The following is a 21,925-nucleotide window of genomic DNA, read 5'->3' on the forward strand; positions in this document are numbered from 1 at the left end:
AGAGAGGAGAAGAGAGGGGAGCTATGTGGGGGGAAGAGGAGAAGGGAGGGAAGCTATGTGGGGGAGAGAGGAGAAGGAAGGGAAGCTAGGTGGGGGAGAGAGGGGAGAAGAGAGGGGAAGCTATGTGGGAGAGAGAGGAGAAGGGAGGGGAAGCTATGTGGGGGAGAGAGGAGAAGGGAGGGAAGGCTATGTGGGAGAGAGAGAGGAGAAGAGAGGGGAAGCTATGTGGGAGAGAGAGGAGAAGGGAGGGGAAGCTATGTGGGGGAGAGAGGAGAAGAGAGGGAAGCTATGTGGGGGAGAGAGGAGAAGGGAGGGAAGCTATGTGGGCAGAGAGGGGAGAAGAGAGGGGAAGCTATGTGGGAGAGAGAGGAGAAGGGAGGGGAAGCTATGTGGGGGAGAGAGGAGAAGGGAGGGAAGCTATGTGGGGGAGAGATGAGAAGGGAGGGAAGCTATGTGGGCAGAGAGGAGAAGGGAGGGGAAGCTATGTGGGAGAGAGAGAGGAGAAGAGAGGGGAAGCTATGTGGGAGAGAGAGGAGAAGGGAGGGGAAGCTATGTGGGGGAGAGAGGAGAAGGGAGGGAAGCTATGTGGGGGAGAGAGGAGAAGGGAGGGAAGCTATGTGGGCAGAGAGGAGAAGGGAGGGGAAGCTATGTGGGAGAGAGAGAGGAGAAGAGAGGGGAAGCTATGTGGGAGAGAGAGAGGAGAAGAGAGAGAGATATGTAAGGGAGGAGAGAGGAGAAGAGAAAGAGAGAGCTATGTGGGGGATGAGTGGGGGATGACTGGGGGAGAGAGAGGGTGCTATGCGGGGGGGGGGAGAACGGGGGATACAGAGAGATGAGGGAGCTATGTAAACCTTTATGGGGAAATTATACCAGACCATTACATTCCTCCGTTCTATTAAAAACCCTGAGGCGGCATTATCATATAAAAAGGCCTTCTATGTGAGCCGACTGTCATGCCGACACATTATCTCCTGCTACGCCAATAAATCAACAAAGGACAAACTATGCAAATTCACCGTACACAATCGGTAAAAAAAAAAGGAGCTTATTAACGGCAAATATATGGCACTCGGACCCCTTCGTGGACGTCGTCACGGAAACTTCAATCTGAAGTGGAGAGAGCAGTTACCAGGGCCTTATTAAATATGAACCTGTAAAGCTACAATCTGTGATTTTTATATTTCAGAAATATGACAGCCCCGCCACCTGAATTTGTGGGGGGAGGGGGGGGAATATAAACCCTGGTAGATTCACACAGTTCTCTAGATATACGGACTGGCAGTCAGTCATCATGAATTTAAAAAAAGGACCATTGTACAGATTCCCGGATCGTACCTTTAAGTGAATATAGGTTGAGATGTGTAGAGCCCATCAGTCATCAGGGTCACATCATATGATTACTGTTAGTACGTTGTGTACGAACCAAACTAACTTAATGGTGAATCTTATCGCTGGCGGTAGCGCTATATGTCCAGCGAGGTGCGCCCACAAATATTTTTTTAGCTATTTTTCACAGCGGTTATTATGAGCGCAAATGGCTGGCGGTGGCGTGAAAGAGGATGGGGTTTTTGATGACTAAACAACGTGTAGGTTTTAACGAGAGGGCGTGGTCACTCACTGGCCAATCAAGGCGTTCCATGAATTAATACTGCATGTGTTTGTCTCAAATTCTGTAGGTTATTGATGGTCTTTGCGTTGTCATGATTGTCATTATTATTGATGAGATAGTTCACTCCATTACACTACTGGTCACTATTCCTCCTGTTATCATGTATATATTAGTAACTATCTATTTATCTTGCTACTGGTCACTAGTACTCCTGTTTACATGTATATATTACCACTATTATATTACCATAAGTACTCAGCCCTGTTTACATGTACAGTTGAAGTCGGAAGTTTACATACACCTTAGCCAAATACATTTAAACTCAGTTTTTCACAATTCCTGAGATTTAATCCTAGTAAAAATTCCCTGTCTTAGGTCAGTTAGGATCACCACTTTATTTTAAGAATGTGAAATGTCAGAATAATAGCATAGAGAATGATTTATTTAAGCTTTTATTTCTTTCATCACATTCCCAGTGTGTCAGAAGTTTACATACACTCAATTAGTATTTGGTAGCATTGCTTTTAAATTGTTTAACTTGGGTCAAATGTGTCGGGTAGCCTTCCACAAGCTTCCCACAATAAATTGGGAGAATTTTGGCCCATTCCTCCTGACAGAGCTGGTGTAACTGAGTCAAGTTTGTAGGCCTCCTTGCTCGCACACGCTTTTTCAGTTCTGCCCACACATTTTCTATAGGATTGAGGTCAGGACTTTGTGATGGCCACTCCAATACCTGTCCTTAAGCCATTTTGACACAACTTTGGAAGTATGCTTGGGGTCATTGTCCATTTGGAAGACCCATTTGCAACCAAGCTTTAACTTCCTGACTGATGTCTTGAGATGTTGCTTCAATATATCCATATAATTTTCCTACCTCATGATGCCATCTATTTTGTGAAGTGCACCAGTCCCTCCTGCAGCAAAGCACGCCCAGAACATGATGCTGCCACCCCCGTGCTTCATGGTTGGGATGGTGTTCTTCGGCTTGCAACCTCCCTCTTTTCCTCCAAACATAACGATGGTCATTATGGCCAAACAATTATATTTTTGTTTCATCAGACCAGAGTACATTTCTCTTTAAAAAGTACGATCTTTGTCCCCATGTGCAGTTGCAAACCGTAGTTTATGGCGGTTTTGGAGCAGTGGCTTACTGAGTAGCCTTTCAGGTTATGTCGATATAGGACTCGTTTTACTGTGGATATAGATACTTTTGTACCTGTTTCCTCCAGCATCTTCACAAGGTCCTTCGCTGTTGTTCTGGGATTGATTTGCACTTTTCGCACCAAAGTACGTTCATCTCTAGGAGACAGAACGCGTCTCCTTCCTGAGCGGTATGACGGCCATGGTGTTTATACTTGCGTACTATGGTTTGTACAGATGAACTTGGTACCTTCAGGCGTTTGGAAATTGCTCCCAAGGATGAACCAGACTTGTGGAGGTCTACAGTTTTTTTTCTGAGGTCTTGGCTGATTTCTTTTGATTTTCCTATGATGTCAAGCAAAGAGGCAATGAGTTTGAAGGTAGGCATTGAAATACATCCACAGGTACACCTCCAATTGACTCAAATCGGGTCAATTAGCCTATCAGAAGCTTCTAAAACCATGATATCATTTTCTGGAATTTTCAAAGCTGTTTAAAGGCATAGTCAACTTAGTGTATGTAAACTTCAGACCCACTGGAATTATGATACAGTGAATTATAAGTGAAATAATCTGTCTGTAAACAATTGTTGGAAAAATTACTGCACAAAGTAGATGTCCTAACAGACATGCCTAAACTATAGTTTGTTAACAAGAAATTCGTTGCTCCTGTACAGCAGGAGCAACGAGGCCTGCTAGTACAGCAGGAGCAACGAGGCCTGCTAGTACAGCAGGAGCAACGAGGCCTGCTAGTACAGCAGGAGCAATGAGGCCTGCTAGTACAGCAGCATCCAACATTACATATCACCGGAGAGAATGTTTCATTTTGACTCTAAACAATCTTTCAGCTGATAAATGCTTTGCAGCACTGAGGAGACATGGCCATGTTGGAGGAAACAGACACAGCACTGAGGAGACACGGCCATGTTGGAGGAAACAGACACAGCACTGAGGAGACACGGCCATGTTGGAGGAAACAGACACAGCACTGAGGAGACACGACCATGTTGGAGGAAACAGACACAGCACTGAGGAGACACAGCCATGTTGGAGGAAATAGACACAGCACTGAGGAGACACGGCCATGTTAGAGGAAACAGACACAGCACTGAGGAGACACGACCATGTTGGAGGAAACAGACACAGCACTGAGGAGACACGACCATGTTGGAGGAAACAGACACAGCACTGAGGAGACACGACCATGTTGGAGGAAATAGACACAGCACTGAGGAGACATGACCATGTTGGAGGAAACAGACACAGCACTGAGGAGACACGACCATGTTGGAGGAAACAGACACAGCACTGAGGAGACACGACCATGTTGGAGGAAATAGACACAGCACTGTGGAGACACGACCATGTTGGAGGAAACAGACACAGCACTGAGGAGACACGGCCATGTTGGAGGAAACAGACACAGCACTGAGGAGACATGACCATGTTGGAGGAAACAGACACAGCACTGAGGAGACACGACCATGTTGGAGGAAACAGACACAGCACTGAGGAGACACAGCCATGTTGGAGGAAATAGACACAGCACTGAGGAGACACGACCATGTTGGAGGAAACAGACACAGCACTGAGGAGACACGACCATGTTGGAGGAAACAGACACAGCACTGAGGAGACACGACCATGTTGGAGGAAACAGACACAGAACTGGGGAGACACGACCATGTTGGAGGAAATAGACACAGCACTGAGGAGACATGGCCATGTTGGAGGAAACAGACACAGCACTGAGGAGACACGACCATGTTGGAGGAAACAGACACAGCACTGAGGAGACACGGCCATGTTGGAGGAAACAGACACAGCACTGAGGAGACACGACCATGTTGGAGGAAACAGACACAGCACTGAGGAGACACGACCATGTTGGAGGAAACAGACACAGCACTGAGGAGACACGACCATGTTGGAGGAAACAGACACAGCTCTGAGGAGACACGACCATGTTGGAGGAAACAGACACAGCACTGAGGAGACACGACCATGTTGGAGGAAACTGACACAGCACTGAGGAGACACGACCATGTTGGAGGAAACAGACACAGAACTGGGGAGACACGACCATGTTGGAGGAAACAGACACAGCACTGAGGAGACACGGCCATGTTGGAGGAAACAGACACAGCACTGAGGAGACACGGCCATGTTGGAGGAAACAGACACAGCACTGAGGAGACACGGCCATGTTGGAGGAAACAGACACAGCACTGAGGAGACACGGCCATGTTGGAGGAAACAGACACAGCACTGAGGAGACACGACCATGTTGGAGGAAACAGACACAGAACTGGGGAGACACGACCATGTTGGAGGAAACAGACACAGCACTGAGGAGACACGGCCATGTTGGAGGAAACAGACACAGCACTGAGGAGACACGGCCATGTTGGAGGAAACAGACACAGCACTGAGGAGACACGACCATGTTGGAGGAAACAGACACAGCACTGAGGAGACACGACCATGTTGGAGGAAACAGACACAGCACTGAGGAGACACGACCATGTTGGAGGAAACTGACACAGCACTGGGGAGACACGACCATGTTGGAGGAAACAGACACAGCACTGGGGAGACACGACCATGTTGGAGGAAACAGACACAGCACTGAGGAGACACGACCATGTTGGAGGAAACAGACACAGCACTGAGGAGACACGACCATGTTGGAGGAAACTGACACAGCACTGGGGAGAAACGACCATGTTGGAGGAAACTGACACAGCACTGAGGAGACACGACCATGTTGGAGGAAACAGACACAGCACTGAGGAGACACGACCATGTTGGAGGAAACAGATGAACAAGCACTTATTTCCACGGGCTCTTTCCATGCACCTCAATATGAACGTCTGTCTCTTCAAGCAAAAGTAACTTCCATAAAAAGGTTCCCAAATAACTCTAAAATAATTGACTTTGAATCAGAACCCTTATTGTACATTTCTACCGAATAAATGAACCAAAAAATAAACAAAACAATACAAACTTACTGAATTTACGATGCCTTTGAGTGCATGGAAGCCATCTTTGACAGGGAACACTTGATCTTTGGTATCAGCCACCTCGGCTAGCTGTTGCTCGTCAAAGTCTTTGATACCAACACAGTACACACGAGCACCGTAGGTCCTCGCAATGTTGGCCTGCATTAGAGAAAAATACGAATAACGTTAACTTTAAAACAATAAGTAACACTCTGCATTTGGATATTAATGGCCAGTCTCTCTAATCCAGATTATGTTGAGTCATGGACTAAAAAGATGCTCCATTGAGCGTTGGTTTTTAGTCCAACGCCATGTTTAATCGGTGTGTCTGGGAGGAAAAAAATAATTTTGAACTAACAAACGTAGTTTATTTGGAATAAAATGAAGCTCACCTCTTCAACTGTTAACTGATGTATGAAGACCTCTAGCTTCCCGTCTGTCAGAGCTATGATGATGCTGGAGGACTTGGTGGTTTGGGCTTTGATTTGATAGTTTGCCTTTTGGTTCAAACACAAAGAGGTATGAATAAACAGAGATATGTGATTATGAATGAATAAGAACAAACTGTACAGGGATGGTGTCAATTTAATTGAAAATCAGTCAATTTAACCAGGAAGTTAACAGAAATTCCAACTCTGATTTCAGTTTTCCCTCAATGCTCCATGCTTTCAAAGGAGTGGTAGGTAGTCTAGTGGTTAGAGCGTTGGGCCAATAACCCGAAAGGTTGCTAGATCAAATCCCCGAGCTGACAAGGTCAAAATCTGTCGTTCTTCCCATGAACAAGGCAGTTAACCGACTGTTCCTAGGCCGACATTGTAAATATGAATTTGTTCTTAACTTCTTTCAGCTAGGGGGCAGAATTTTTATGTTTGGAAAAATAACGTTCCCAAGGTAAACTGACTATTTCTCAGGTCCAGATGCTAGAATATGCATATAATTGACAGATTACGATAGTAAACACTCTAAAGTTTACAAAACTGTCAAAATATTGTCTGTGAGTATAACAGAACTGATTTTGCAGGCGAAAACCTGAGGAAATCCAACCCGGAAGTACCTTTTATTTGGAAAAATCCCTGTTCCGTTGCCTGCCCCTCCTCCATTTAAAGGGGTATCAACCAGATTCATTTTCCAATGGCTTCCTCAGGCTGTGACCAGGCTTTATACATAGTTTCAAGCTTTTATTTTGAAAAATGAGCGAGATTTTTCAAAACGCATCAGGTGTCCTTTGATGAGTTCCTGCACGCGAGAGATGAAACTCGACATTTTCTTTCTCTGTAGTATTGAATAGGTTACCGTCCGGTTGAAATATTATCGATTATCTATGTTAAAAACAACCTGAGGATTGATTATAAAAAACGTTTGACATGTTTCTACAAACATTACGGATACTTTTTGGAATTTTCGTCTGCCTTTCAGGACCGGAATGAGCCTGTGGTTTTCTGAACATAACGCGCAAACCAAATGGCCGTTTTTGGTTATAAAACGAATCTTTATCGAACAAAAATAACATTTATTGTGTAACTTGGAATTGACCCCAACCCTGTACAGTATGTCTGCAGAATAGCAAATTCAGACCTAACCGTTTAATATTCCCTTTATACTGCTTTTTATAGCGGTTAAGTGTGTTGGGCCAGCAACCGAAAGGTCACTGGTTTCAATCCCCCAGCAGTCAAGGTAGAAAAATCTGCCATTCAGCCCTTGATCAAGGCAGCTAATCCCCAACAACAACTGTTCCCCGGGCGCTGATAACGCGGACGTCGATTAATGAAGTCCCCAGCACCACTTTGATTCAGTAGTGTAACTGACTGGGTATCTCCTTTCACTCTGGTCTAAAGTAGTGCACTACATAGGGAATAGGGCTCTGGTCTATAGTAGTGCACTATATAGGGAATAGGGCTCTGGTCTAAAGTAGTGCACTATATAGGGAATAGGGCTCTGGTCAACAGTAGTGCACTATATAGGGAATAGGGCTCTGGTCTATAGTAGTGCACTATATAGGGAATAGGGTGCCATTTGGGACTCAGGCTAGGAGTTAGAAGTTGTTATTTAGGTCACTTGGAGGCATCTGAATTGCTCCCTATCTAAACAGTGTTTAGTGCCAAACTGATAAAACACACCAATGCCTTGGACAAGTAAAGACAAGGCTACCACAGTATCTACCTGTTACAAGCATAACATGGGGGATATTCTGTACAGTACTGAAGGCTTCTCTAGTGAGGTGAAGTCGTTTTCAGATGTGGTCATGTCATTAGTAGAGTGGTTTTGACTGGTTAGGTTTAGAGTAGATTTAGGGTTAGGTTTAGAGTAGGTTTAGGGTTAGGTTTAGAGTTAGGTTTAGAGTAGATTTAGGGTTAGGTTTAGAGTTAGGTTTAGAGTAGGTTTAGAGTTAGGTTTAGATTAGGTTTAGAGTAGGTTTAGGGTTAGGTTTAGAGTTAGGTTTAGGGTTAGGTTTAGGGTTAGGTTTAGAGTTAGAGTTAGGTTTAGAGTAGGTTTAAGGTTAGGTTTAGAGTAGGTTTGGTTAGGTTTAGAGTAGAGTAGATTTAGGGTTAGGTTTAGAGTAGGTTTAGGGTTAGGTTTAGAATAGGGAACAGGGCTCCGGGCAGCCGAGCGGAAATGGAGGAAAACTCGCCTCCCTGCGGACCTGGCATCCTTTCACTCCCTCCTCTCTACATTTTCCTCTTCTGTCTCTGCTGCTAAAGCCACTTTCTACCACTCTAAATTCCAAGCATCTGCCTCTAACCCTAGGAAGCTCTTTGCCACCTTCTCCTCCCTCCTGAATCCTCCTCCCCCTCCTCCCCCCTCCTCCCTCTCTGCAGATGACTTCGTCAACCATTTTGAAAAGAAGGTCGATGACATCCGATCCTCGTTTGCTAAGTCAAACGACACCGCTGGTTCTGCTCACACTGCCCTACCCTGTGCTCTGACCTCTTTCTCCCCTCTCTCTCCAGATGAAATCTCGCGTCTTGTGACGGCCGGCCGCCCAACAACCTGCCCGCTTGACCCTATCCCCTCCTCTCTTCTCCAGACCATTTCCGGAGACCTTCTCCCTTACCTCACCTCGCTCATCAACTCATCCTTGACCGCTGGCTACGTCCCTTCCGTCTTCAAGAGAGCGAGAGTTGCACCCCTGCTGAAAAAACCTACACTCGATCCCTCCGATGTCAACAACTACAGACCAGTATCCCTTCTTTCTTTTCTCTCCAAAACTCTCGAACGTGCCGTCCTTGGCCAGCTCTCCCGCTATCTCTCTCAGAATGACCTTCTTGATCCAAATCAGTCAGGTTTCAAGACTAGTCATTCAACTGAGACTGCTCTTCTCTGTATCACGGAGGCGCTCCGCACTGCTAAAGCTAACTCTCTCTCCTCTGCTCTCATCCTCCTAGACCTATCGGCTGCCTTCGATACTGTGAACCATCAGATCCTCCTCTCCACCCTCTCCGAGTTGGGCATCTCCGGCGCGGCCCACGCTTGGATTGCGTCCTACCTGACAGGTCGCTCCTACCAGGTGGCGTGGCGAGAATCTGTCTCCTCACCACGTGCTCTCACCACTGGTGTCCCCCAGGGCTCTGTTCTAGGCCCTCTCCTATTCTCGCTATACACCAAGTCACTTGGCTCTGTCATAACCTCACATGGTCTCTCCTATCATTGCTATGCAGACGACACACAATTAATCTTCTCCTTTCCCCCTTCTGATGACCAGGTGGCGAATCGCATCTCTGCATGTCTGGCAGACATATCAGTGTGGATGACGGACCACCACCTCAAGCTGAACCTCGGCAAGACGGAGCTGCTCTTCCTCCCGGGGAAGGACTGCCCGTTCCATGATCTCGCCATCACGGTTGACAACTCCATTGTGTCCTCCTCCCAGAGCGCTAAGAACCTTGGCGTGATCCTGGACAACACCCTGTCGTTCTCAACTAACATCAAGGCGGTGGCCCGTTCCTGTAGGTTCATGCTCTACAACATCCGCAGAGTACGACCCTGCCTCACACAGGAAGCGGCGCAGGTCCTAATCCAGGCACTTGTCATCTCCCGTCTGGATTACTGCAACTCGCTGTTGGCTGGGCTCCCTGCCTGTGCCATTAAACCCCTACAACTCATCCAGAACGCCGCAGCCCATCTGGTGTTCAACCTTCCCAAGTTCTCTCACGTCACCCCGCTCCTCCGCTCTCTCCACTGGCTTCCAGTTGAAGCTCGCATCCGCTACAAGACCATGGTGCTTGCCTACAGAGCTGTGAGGGGAACGGCACCTCAGTACCTTCAGGCTCTGATCAGGCCCTACACCCAAACAAGGGCACTGCGTTCATCCACCTCTGGCCTGCTCGCCTCCCTACCACTGAGGAAGTACAGTTCCCGCTCAGCCCAGTCAAAACTGTTCGCTGCTCTGGCACCCCAATGGTGGAACAAACTCCCTCACGACGCCAGGACAGCGGAGTCAATCACCACCTTCCGGAGACACCTGAAACCCCACCTCTTCAAGGAATACCTAGGATAGGATAAAGTAATCCTTCTGACCCCCCCCCCCCCTTAAAAGATTTAGATGCACTATTGTAAAGTGGTTGTTCCACTGGATGTCATAAGGTGAATGCACCAATTTGTAAGTCGCTCTGGATAAGAGCGTCTGCTAAATGACTTAAATGTAAATGTAAATAGGTTTAGGGTTAGAGTAGGTTTAGGGTTAGGTTTAGAGTAGGTTTAGGGTTAAGTTTAGAGTAGGTTTAGGGTAAGGTTTAGAGCAGGTTTAGGGTTAGGTTTAGAGTAGGTTTAGGGTTAGGTTTAGAGTAGGTTTAGGGTAAGGGATAGTGGATATTTAGTGTAACATCTATAAAGCATCTACTGGAGACTATCCAATGTAGGTGTTACCCATACTGCACCTCTTTAATTCCTTCATGCATGTAGGTTTCCCCTGCTGGCTTCACCTCTCTCAGTCTCTCCAGGCCTTCCTGGATTTCATATCTTCAAACAAAAAGACATCAATTCAATATCCAACATGTTCTGGTACAGTGGATGTGTTTACAATTGGATACATATATAAATAGCCATTGGGGACTGTCATGACTAAACTACAATTAAATGAGTCAGTTTTAAAACCTGCCAGGAATACACTAATGCTTTAGTACTTGTTATAGCAATAACATGTACTACGGTCCTTTATAATGTGTTACTACAAGGTGTATTACATGTCATTATGAATAGGAGGAATATAATACCTGTCTCCAGTGAGAGGTAACATCACTTTGGCTGAAGACGAGAACACTATAAAGGAAACCCTCATGCTGGGGCTGGAATGAAACAAAACAGTAGTGGACAAAACATTAAGAACACCTGCTCTTTCAATGACACAGACTGACCAGGTAAATCCTGGTGAAAGCTACTATCCCTTATTGATGTCACTTGTTAAATCCACTCCAATCAGTTTAGATGACGAGGAGGAGACAGGTTAAAAACCTCCTAAGGATCTCCACAGATCGGTGTCCCACCCACGGGATGGTTGAGCTAACGTAGGCTAATGCGATTAGCATGAGGTTGTAAGTAACAAGAACATTTCCAAGGACATAAACACATCTGATATTGGCAGAAAGCTTTAATTCTTGTTAATCTAACTGCACTGTCCAATTTACAGTAGCCATTACAGTGAAAGAATACCATGCTATTGTTTGAGAAGAGTGCACAGTTATGAACTTGAAAAGTTATTAATAAACCAATTAGGCACATTTGGGCAGTCTTGATACAACATTTTGAACAGAAATGCAATGGTTCATTGGATCAGTCTAAAACGTTTCACATACACTGCTGCCATCTAGTGGCCAAAATCAAAAGTGTGCATGGACTGGAATAATACATTATGGCCTTTCTATTGCATTTCAAAGATGATGGTAAAACATTTTTTTTTTTATAATAAATAAAAATCCTTTGCATTATCTTTTACCAGATCTAATGTGTTATATTCTCCAACATTAATTTCACATTTCCACAAACTTCAAAGTGTTTCCTTTCAAATGGTATCAAGAATATGAATATCCTTGATTCAGGTCCTGAGCTACAGGCAGTTCGATTTGGGTACGTCATTTTAGGCGAAAATTGAAAAATAGGGGCGGATCCGCAGAAGGATATTCAAGCCTTGAGAATATTGAGACGTGGATTATGTGTGTGTGCCATTCAGAGGGTGAATGGGCAAGACAAAAGATTAAGTGCCTTTAAACGTGGTATGGTTGTAGGTGCCAGGTGCACCGGTAAGTGTCAAGAACTGCAACGATGCTGGGTTTTTCACGCTCAACAGTTTCCCGTGTGTATCAAGAATGGTCCACCACCCAAAGGTCATCCAGCCAACTTGACACAACTGTGGGAAGAATTGGAGTCAACATGGGCCGAGATCCCTGTGGAACGCTTTCGACACCTTGTAGAGTCCATGACCTGACGAATTGAGGCTGTTCTGAGGGCAAAAAGGGGGCAACTCAATATTCAAAGGTGTTCTTAATGTTTGGTATTCAGTGTATATCAGGTCAGTGTATATCAGGTCAGTGTATTTCAGGTCAGTGTATTTCAGGTCAGTGTATTTCAGGTCAGTGTATATCAGGTCAGTGTATTTCAGGTTAGTGTATATCAGGTCAGTGTACTTCAGGTCAGTGTATAATATATCAGGTCAGTATATATCAGGTCAGTGTATATCAGGTCAGTGTATTTCAGGTCAGTGTATATCAGGTCAGTGTATATCAGGTCAGTGTATATCAGGTCAGTGTATAGTATATCAGGTCAGTGTATCTACTTTGAATAATCTCAAATATAAAATATATTTTGAGTTGTTTAACACTTTATTGGTTACTACATGATTCCATCTGTGTTATTTCATAGTTTTGATGTCTTCACTACTTTTCTACAACGTAGAAAATAGTAAAAAATAAAGAAAAACCCTTGAATGAGTTGGTGTGTCCAACATTTTGACTGGAACTGTATATCAACAGTAGCTTTTAGTGTTGTGTACTTTCTACACAAAAATGAAATAATACACATTCTTTTTCCAATGAGACTGCACAGTAATACATCTCAGGATCTCATTGATCACATGAGAAAAACAGCATGAGATAGATAGTTATTGAACAGGCTGTGTAGCATGCTGACCATACCGCTCACGTCGCGTGTGTTGCAAAGTAAATGTACACATTCATGTTACTCAATCATTTCACCCACAGCTCTCGCGCGTGTCAACGAGAGTCTGCGTAGCCAGGCTCTAAAATAGAACTAAAAGTCCTGCCTCTCCCATCTCCTCATTGGTTTTTAGGAGCATATACACACGTGGGTGATTGAAAGATGAACTGAGGTCCACAGTCCAGTCCAGTTGGTGGTGGTAATGCACCTTAAAGTTGGTTTCCAACCGCTACTTAAAGTCCAAAGAAGAAGAAGAAGAGTGAAGGAGAGATTACTAGAAACTAACTCGGTTTACCCTTTAATCTGTTGATTGTCAGATGATCTTGTGCATTTCAGGTAAAATAACAACCCAATGTTTATATCCCAGGACAAATGATCTAGCAACATCAAGGTAGCTAGCTAAATTGCCATAAATGTTTGCTTTTTGACCTGTCCCCAAATTAATATAGTTGGTTCAGAGTTTGTTTTTGATATTTCAACCTGTGTGTCATGATCACGTCTGGTGAGGGTGGACAAAATCAACATGCACGCGAGCGATCTGGTCAGCATGTAAGTGTAAAGACATTACTTCAGATGTGCAGTGTGACGAAAATAAAACTACCAACAAATGTTACATGGTATACAAGATACCAATACACTAGTTTGTGTCACCTAATTTGAGTATGTGACTTAAGGGAGGATATGCTGTTCTCCTGTGGAAGGAGGAAGTGATGAGAGACAGGAAACAGGTTGTCATGGCAATGATACATCAATACACACACAGCTAATCTCAGCCTGTCACAGCCTGTCACAGCTAGTCTTAACTAGTCTATGCTTGTCTCAGCTAGTCTCAGCCAGTCTCAGCCAGTCTCAGCCAGCCTCAGCCAGTCTCAACCAGTCTCAACCAGTCTCAGCAAGTCTCAACCAGTCTCAGCCAGTCTCAGCCAGTCTCAGCCAGTCTCAACCAGTCTCAGCTAGTCTCAGCAAGTCTCAGCCAGTCTCAACCAGTCTCAGCTAGTCTCAGCCAGTCTCAGCCAGTCTCAGCTAGTCTCAGCAAGTCTCAGCCAGTCTCAACCAGTCTCAGCCAGTCTCAACCAGTCTCAGCCAGTCTCAACCAGTCTCAGCCAGTCTCAACCAGTCTCAGTTAGTCTCAGCAAGTCCTCCCCCACAGCACATAGCATCTTTACGCCACACGGCCATATCTGGCAAGGAAATACAGCAGCCATATAGATCACGCACTTTCTGAAGAAGTATTTTTGGAACATGACTGAGTAGTTTGTTTGAGGACATTGAGAATGTATTCTAGTCGTAACTGAGAAATGTCAAACAATTTGTATCAGTTCTAAGTTTAGACAGGTGATGGATTGGCTAGAATCACATCTGAACTATACAGATATTATCGATCTTATATATCTAGACTAACATCTCAGGCTAGACTGAAATATAAGCCTGTCATTTCAATGAAAACCTTCTCCAGTTTTCTCTTCCAACCAACACTGAATAAATCAAGAGCTTGCTCGCAATGCCAGACTGGGAGAAATCCGGAGAAAGGGAAGAAAAAAAAAGAGAGAAATCTCTCCAGTCTGCATGCTCCACATGGCAGAACAGAAGTGTACTCGGTAAAGGAGCATTGTATAGCAGATTGTCCTCGCCTCTCAGTGTTCTTTTGCCTTACTGTACATTCCCTGTCCCCCTGCCTCTCCCTGGCCCATTCCGTGCAGACCGCCTGAGTTCAAATACTATTTGAAATCCTTTCATTCATTTAAAAATGCTTTATCTGTGCTTGACTAAGCACGCCTGACTTAATGAACCAATAGCATAGTCCCAAAACTGTAAGCATCCGCCCATCTGGCGCTCTAGGCAGGCTAGAGCAAACGCTGAAAATATTTGAAACATATCAAATACTACCCGAACCCAGGTCTTCTGGCCCATTCTGCGATCAGGAGGAGGGATAGATATCTATGTGTGGATCTGGTCCACCCCGGTTACAAATGGCCATTCTCACAGCCCAGAAGACTGATCCTCACTGCCACCCACTCACACCTGGCCCATTTGCTATTTTCTTTAACAAACCGTTTCTTCATTTATGTTTGGCTGGGTCGATACCGTCTGGACTGGCACATAACATTTAGTCAACCGCCGTTGTTACGCAATCAACAACAAAAAAATCACCCTGCAATCAGAGCCACCGTAAAAACGTGTGGCTAGGCGGCGTTCGACACAGCACTTTTCAATCAGGTGTGGTGTCATGTGACTTTTGATTTAGTTTAGCAAAATATATTGACGCAAAGTGTTAAAAAGAGTGGCAAAGTACCGTTTTTTATTTTTTAACGATTTGCCTCGTGATTTGTGAACTCGCACCATTTCTCTGTCCTTCACATCCGAGTGCTGCTGCAGGCTCTGTGCATCTCTTGACCAATCAGATTCACAGAAATCGCAGGTTGTGCGGGCCCGGGCACAACGCACAAAGCTCAGAGGCGATCTCCCCTTTCCTCCCGTATTTATTTAGCAAGCATGATAACACATCACTCCCGACAGACACAATCAAAAACAATCTCCATAAATGTAGCAGCCTATACATGTAAACAGTAGAGATCTGACATGCTGAACTGCATGGAAACAAGATTATATTTCAGTCTGATGAACTGTAAATTACTAATAACAGCAGCTGCCTAGTCTAGCCCAGTGTTTCTCAACTGGTTTTGCCTCGGGACTGAAATTAAACCAGTTCGTCTCAGTCGCGACTCAATATTTGCTTTGCGAAAAGAATCGGCAAAATACAGTATGGAAAACTATTTTTAATGCTATTTGACAACAAAGTGAACAACATTCCCACCTCTCATTATCAATAATGACATTTTGCCAACATTCTTGATGAAGAATGTTAATAAACTCACTAGTTTGCTTAATATAAGCAATTTGAAATGATTTATACTTTTACTTTTGATAATTAAGTATATTTTAGCAATTACATTTACTTTTGATACTTAAGTATATTTAAAACCAAATACTTTTAGACTTTTTACTCAAGTAGTATTTTACTGGGTGACTTTCAACTTTTACGTTTACTTCCTTTTCTACTAAAGTATCTTTACTTTTACTCAAGTATGAAAACTGGGTACTTTTTCCACCAGTGTCTAGAAGATATAAGAAAGCTGAGGATTTATTTTATACTTTTTTTTTTTACACATATTAGGCACAGAACTACCTCCATACTTCCATTCATTTATTTAAACCGGTAACCGGTTACGTTCACACGAGTCCTCTGCCTACAATTCAATTTGGTTGACTGATCCTGTTGTCCTGATTTTATTCATTCAACACAGGTTGAACATTGTGAACGTTCCACTATAATAGTTGGTAAATATACAAGGCTGTATCGGTTTAATGGACTGGGAAAGAATTTGAATCGTGTTATAGCTGGACAAAAGTCAGTTATAATAATATCCACTGTTTATATTGTGAAACAAAACGTGTCCAAGGGCCTCAGGTTCCATTTTAACAAACATTTATCCAAACTACAGTCCAGCGTCGTCCCTTTTCCCAGACTACACTTCATTTGTATAACATACATTTACCATGTTTGGGGGGGGGCTCACCTCACAAATCGATCTGTAAGGTTCTTCACGAAGGCATAAATTTCACCCCAGTCGTTAGAAACACTTCCCGACCTGCAACAGAGAAAACACAGTTAATATATACAGTAGAATATATACCATTTACCAAAACAATTTACAGTCTGTGAAGAGTGAATAGATGTGAACCCAGCAGGAATCGAACCCACGACTCTGGTGTTGTTAGCTTACCAACTGAGTCACAAAGGACTACATGTGGACCTACAGCTGATTTGCTGACTACAGTGGTGATAGTTCTGGTTGATGTACTGATAACACATAGAGCCTTCTGCAGTGCATCAAAACACAGGTTTAACATTGAAGCATGCTGCTGACTGAGAATAACATGAGTCAGCTGCATGTGTTCTAGACCAATGATTTAAGATTATATATATTTTATTTATTTATTTATTTTATTTTTTTATATACTGTATATATATATATATATTAAATTTTTATACTGTATATATATATTTATTTTTTATTTTTTATATACTGTATATATATATTTATTTTTTATATACTGTACAGTGGGGAGAACAAGTATTTGATACACTGCCGATTTTGCAGGTTTTCCTACTTACAAAGCATGTAGAGGTCTGTCATTTTTATCATAGGTACACTTCAACTGTGAGAGACGGAATCTAAAACAAAAATCCAGAAAATCACATTGTATGATTTTTAAGTAATTAATTTGCATTTTATTGCATGACATAAGTATTTGATCACCTACCAACCAGTAAGAATTCCGGCTCTCACAGACCTGTTAGTTTTTCTTTAAGAAGCCCTCCTGTTCTCCACTCATTACCTGTATTAACTGCACCTGTTTGAACTCGTTACCTGTATAAAAGACACCTGTCCACACACTCAATCAAACAGACTCCAACCTCTCCACAATGGCCAAGACCAGAGAGCTGTGTAAGGACATCAGGGATAAATTGTAGACCTGTACAAGGCTGGGATGGGCTACAGGACAATAGCCAAGCAGCTTGGTGAGAAGGCAACAACTGTTGGCACAATTATTAGAAAATGGAAGAAGTTCAAGATGACGGTCAATCACCCTCGGTCTGGGGCTCCATGCAAGATCTCACCTCGTGGGGCATCAATGATCATGAGGAATGTGAGGGATCAGCCCAGAACTACACGGCAGGACCTGGTCAATGACCTGAAGAGAGCTGGGACCACAGTCTCAAAGAAAACCATTAGTAACACACTACGCCGTCATGGATTAAAATCGTGCAGCGCACGCAAGGTCCCCCTGCTCAAGCCAGCGCATGTCCAGGCCCGTCTGAAGTTTGCCAATGACCATCTGGATGATCCAGAGGAGGAATGGGAGAAGGTCATGTGGTCTGATGAGACAAAAATAGAGCTTTTTGCTCTAAACTCCACTCGCCGTGTTTGGAGGAATAGAAGGATGAGTACAACCCCAAGAACACCATCCCAACCGTGAAGCATGGAGGTGGAAACATCATTCTTTGGGGATGCTTTTCTGCAAAGGGGACAGGACGACTGCACCGTATTGAGGGGAGGATGGATGGGGCCATGTATCGCGAGATCTTGACCAACAACCTCCTTCCCTCAGTAAGAGCATTGAAGATGGGTCGTGGCTGGGTCTTCCAGCATGACAACGACCCGAAACACACAGCCAGGGCAACTAAGGAGTGGCTCCGTAAGAAGCATCTCAAGGTCCTGGAGTGGCCTAGCCAGTCTCCAGACCTGAACCCAATAGAAAATCTTTGGAGGGAGCCGAAAGTCCGTATTGCCCAGCGACAGCCCCGAAACCTGAAGGATCTGGAGAAGGTCTGTATGGAGGAGTGGGCCAAAATCCCTGCTGCAGTGTGTGCAAACCTGGTCAAGAACTACAGGAAACGTATGATCTCTGTAATTGCAAACTAAGGTTTCTGTACCAAATATTCAGTTCTGCTTTTCTGATGTATCAAATACTTATGTCATGCAATAAAATGCAAATTAATTACTTAAAAATCATACAATGTGATTTTCTGGATTTTTGTTTTAGATTCCTTCTCTCACAGTTGAAGTGTACCTATGATAAAAATTACAGACCTCTACATGCTTTGTAAGTAGGAAAACCTGCAAAATTGTCAGTGTATCAAATACTTGTTCTCCCCACTGTATATACACTGCTCAAAAAAATAAAGGGAACACTTAAACAACACAATGTAACTCCAAGTCAATCACACTTCTGTGAAATCAAACTGTCCACTTAGGAAGCAACACTGATTGACAATAAATTTCACATGCTGTTGTGCAAATGGAATATAGACAACAGGTGGAAATTATAGGCAATTAGCAAGACACCCCCAATAAAGGAGTGATTCTGCAGGTGGTGACCACAGACCACTTCTCAGTTCCTATGCTTCCTGGCTGATGTTTTGGTCACTTTTGAATGCTGGCGGTGCTTTCACTCTAGTGGTAGCATGAGACGGAGTCTACAACCCACACAAGTGGCTCAGGTAGTGCAGCTCATCCAGGATGGCACATCAATGCGAGCTGTGGCAAGAAGGTTTGCTGTGTCTGTCAGCGTAGTGTCCAAAGCATGGAGGCGCTACCAGGAGACAGGCCAGTACATCAGGAGACGTGGAGGAGGCCGTAGGAGGGCAACAACCCAGCAGCAGGACTGCTACCTCCACCTTTGTGCAAGGAGGAGCAGGAGGAGCACTGCCAGAGCCCTGCAAAATGACCTCCAGCAGGCCACAAATGTGCATGTGTCTGCTCAAACGGTCAGAAACAGACTCCATGAGGGTGGTATGAGGGCCCGACGTCCACAGGTGGGGGTTGTGCTTACAGCCCAACACCGTGCAGGACGTTTGGCATTTGCCAGAGAACACCAAGATTGGCAAATTCGCCACTGGCGCCCTGTGCTCTTCACAGATGAAAGCAGGTTCACACTGAGCACGTGGCAGATGTGACAGAGTCTGGAGACGCCGTGGAGAACGTTCTGCTGCCTGCAACATCCTCCAGCATGACCGGTTTGGCGGTGGGTCAGTCATGGTGTGGGGTGGCATTTCTTTGGGGGGCCGCACAGCCCTCCATGTGCTCGCCAGAGGTAGCCTGACTGCCATTAGGTACCGAGATGAGATCCTCAGACCCCTTGTGAGACCATATGCTGGTGCGGTTGGCCCTGGGTTCCTCCTAATGCAAGACAATGCTAGACCTCATGTGGCTGGAGTGTGTCAGCAGTTCCTGCAAGAGGAAGGCATTGATGCCCGTTCCCCAGACCTGAATCCAATTGAGCACATCTGGGACATCATGTCTCGCTCCATCCACCAACGCCACATTGCACCACAGACTGTCCAGGAGTTGGCGGATGCTTTAGTCCAGGTCTGGGAGGAGATCCCTCAGGAGACCATCTGCCACCTCATCAGGAGCATGCCCAGGCGTTGTAGGGAGGTCATACAGGCACGTGGAGGCCACACACACTACTGAGCCTCATTTTGACTTGTTTTAAGGACATTACATCAAAGTTGGATCAGCCTGTAGTGTGGTTTTCCACTTTAATTTTGAGTGTGACTCCAAATCCAGACCTCCATGGGTTGATACATTTTATTTCCATTGATAATTTTTGTGTGATTTTGTTGTCAGCACATTCAACTATGTAAAGAAAAAAGTATTTAATAAGAATATTTCATTCATTCAGATCTAGGATGTGTTATTTTAGTGTTCCCTTTATTTTTTTGAGCAGTGTATATACAGTGGGGAGAACAAGTATTTGATACACTGACAATTTTGCAGGTTTTCCTACTTACAAAGCATGTAGAGGTCTGTAATTTTTATCATAGGTACACTTCAACTGTGAGAGAAGGAATCTAAAACAAAAATCCAGAAAATCACATTGTATGATTTTTAAGTAATTAATTTGCATTTTATTGCATGACATAAGTATTTGATACATCAGAAAAGCAGAACTGAATATTTGGTACAGAAACCTTAGTTTGCAATTACAGAGATCATACGTTTCCTGTAGTTCTTGACCAGGTTTGCACACACTGCAGCAGGGATTTTGGCCCACTCCTCCATACAGACCTTCTCCAGATCCTTCAGGTTTCGGGGCTGTCGCTGGGCAATACGGACTTTCGGCTCCCTCCAAAGATTTTCTATTGGGTTCAGGTCTGGAGACTGGCTAGGCCACTCCAGGACCTTGAGATGCTTCTTACGGAGCCACTCCTTAGTTGCCCTGGCTGTGTGTTTCGGGTCGTTGTCATGCTGGAAGACCCAGCCACGACCCATCTTCAATGCTCTTACTGAGGGAAGGAGGTTGTTGGTCAAGATCTCGCGATACATGGCCCCATCCATCCTCCCCTCAATACGGTGCAGTCGTCCTGTCCCCTTTGCAGAAAAGCATCCCCAAAGAATGATGTTTCCACCTCCATGCTTCACGGTTGGGATGGTGTTCTTGGGGTTGTACTCATCCTTCTATTCCTCCAAACACGGCGAGTGGAGTTTAGAGCAAAAAGCTCTATTTTTGTCTCATCAGACCACATGACCTTCTCCCATTCCTCCTCTGGATCATCCAGATGGTCATTGGCAAACTTCAGACGGGCCTGGACATGCGCTGGCTTGAGCAGGGGGACCTTGCGTGCGCTGCAGGATTTTAATCCATGACGGCGTAGTGTGTTACTAATGGTTTTCTTTGAGACTGTGGTCCCAGCTCTCTTCAGGTCATTGACCAGGTCCTGCCGTGTAGTTCTGGGCTGATCCCTCACATTCCTCATGATCATTGATGCCCCACGAGGTGAGATCTTGCATGGAGCCCCAGACCGAGGGTGATTGACCGTCATCTTGAACTTCTTCCATTTTCTAATAATTGTGCCAACAGTTGTTGCCTTCTCACCAAGCTGCTTGGCTATTGTCCTGTAGCCCATCCCAGCCTTGTACAGGTCTACAATTTATCCCTGATGTCCTTACACAGCTCTCTGGTCTTGGCCATTGTGGAGAGGTTGGAGTCTGTTTGATTGAGTGTGTGGACAGGTGTCTTTTATATAGGTAACGAGTTCAAACAGGTGCAGTTAATACAGGTAATGAGTGGAGAACAGGAGGGCTTCTTAAAGAAAAACTAACAGGTCTGTGAGAGCGGAATTCTTACTGGTTGGTAGGTGATCAAATACTTATGTCATGCAATAAAATGCAAATTAATTACTTAAAAACCATACAATGTGATTTTCTGGATTTTTGTTTTAGATTCCGTCTCTCACAGTTGAAGTGTACCTATGATAAAAATGACAGACCTCTACATGCTTTGTAAGTAGGAAAACCTGCAAAATCGGCAGTGTATCAAATACTTGTTCTCCCCACTGTATATATCCATTGATTATTTTGGAAAATAACTTCTAAATGCCTCATGAGTTTAGATCAACTGTTACACTTCATGAGAACCCAAAATATAAACTTGTTTTACTCCAATGTTTAAACATTGTA

At 44.4% G+C, this 21,925-nt stretch overlaps 1 protein-coding gene across 2 annotated transcripts in view; it reads right to left on the minus strand.

The window, feature by feature from the left end:
* antxr2a (ANTXR cell adhesion molecule 2a) overlaps positions 1 to 21,925 on the minus strand; it is a 158,190-nt gene that overhangs the window by 127,654 nt on the left and 8,611 nt on the right. For both annotated transcript variants that reach the window (XM_071352129.1, XM_071352127.1), the window contains exons 2-6: positions 16,475 to 16,546; positions 10,961 to 11,032; positions 10,625 to 10,706; positions 6,143 to 6,247; positions 5,760 to 5,909 (exon numbers count right to left, since the gene is read on the minus strand). In XM_071352129.1, coding sequence (XP_071208230.1) covers positions 5,760 to 5,909; positions 6,143 to 6,247; positions 10,625 to 10,706; positions 10,961 to 11,032; positions 16,475 to 16,546 — 481 coding nt within the window. The remainder of the gene's footprint in view (positions 1 to 5,759; positions 5,910 to 6,142; positions 6,248 to 10,624; positions 10,707 to 10,960; positions 11,033 to 16,474; positions 16,547 to 21,925) is intronic.

This window comes from Salvelinus alpinus, chromosome 19, assembly GCF_045679555.1.
Source record: "Salvelinus alpinus chromosome 19, SLU_Salpinus.1, whole genome shotgun sequence".
NCBI lineage: Eukaryota > Metazoa > Chordata > Actinopteri > Salmoniformes > Salmonidae > Salvelinus > Salvelinus alpinus.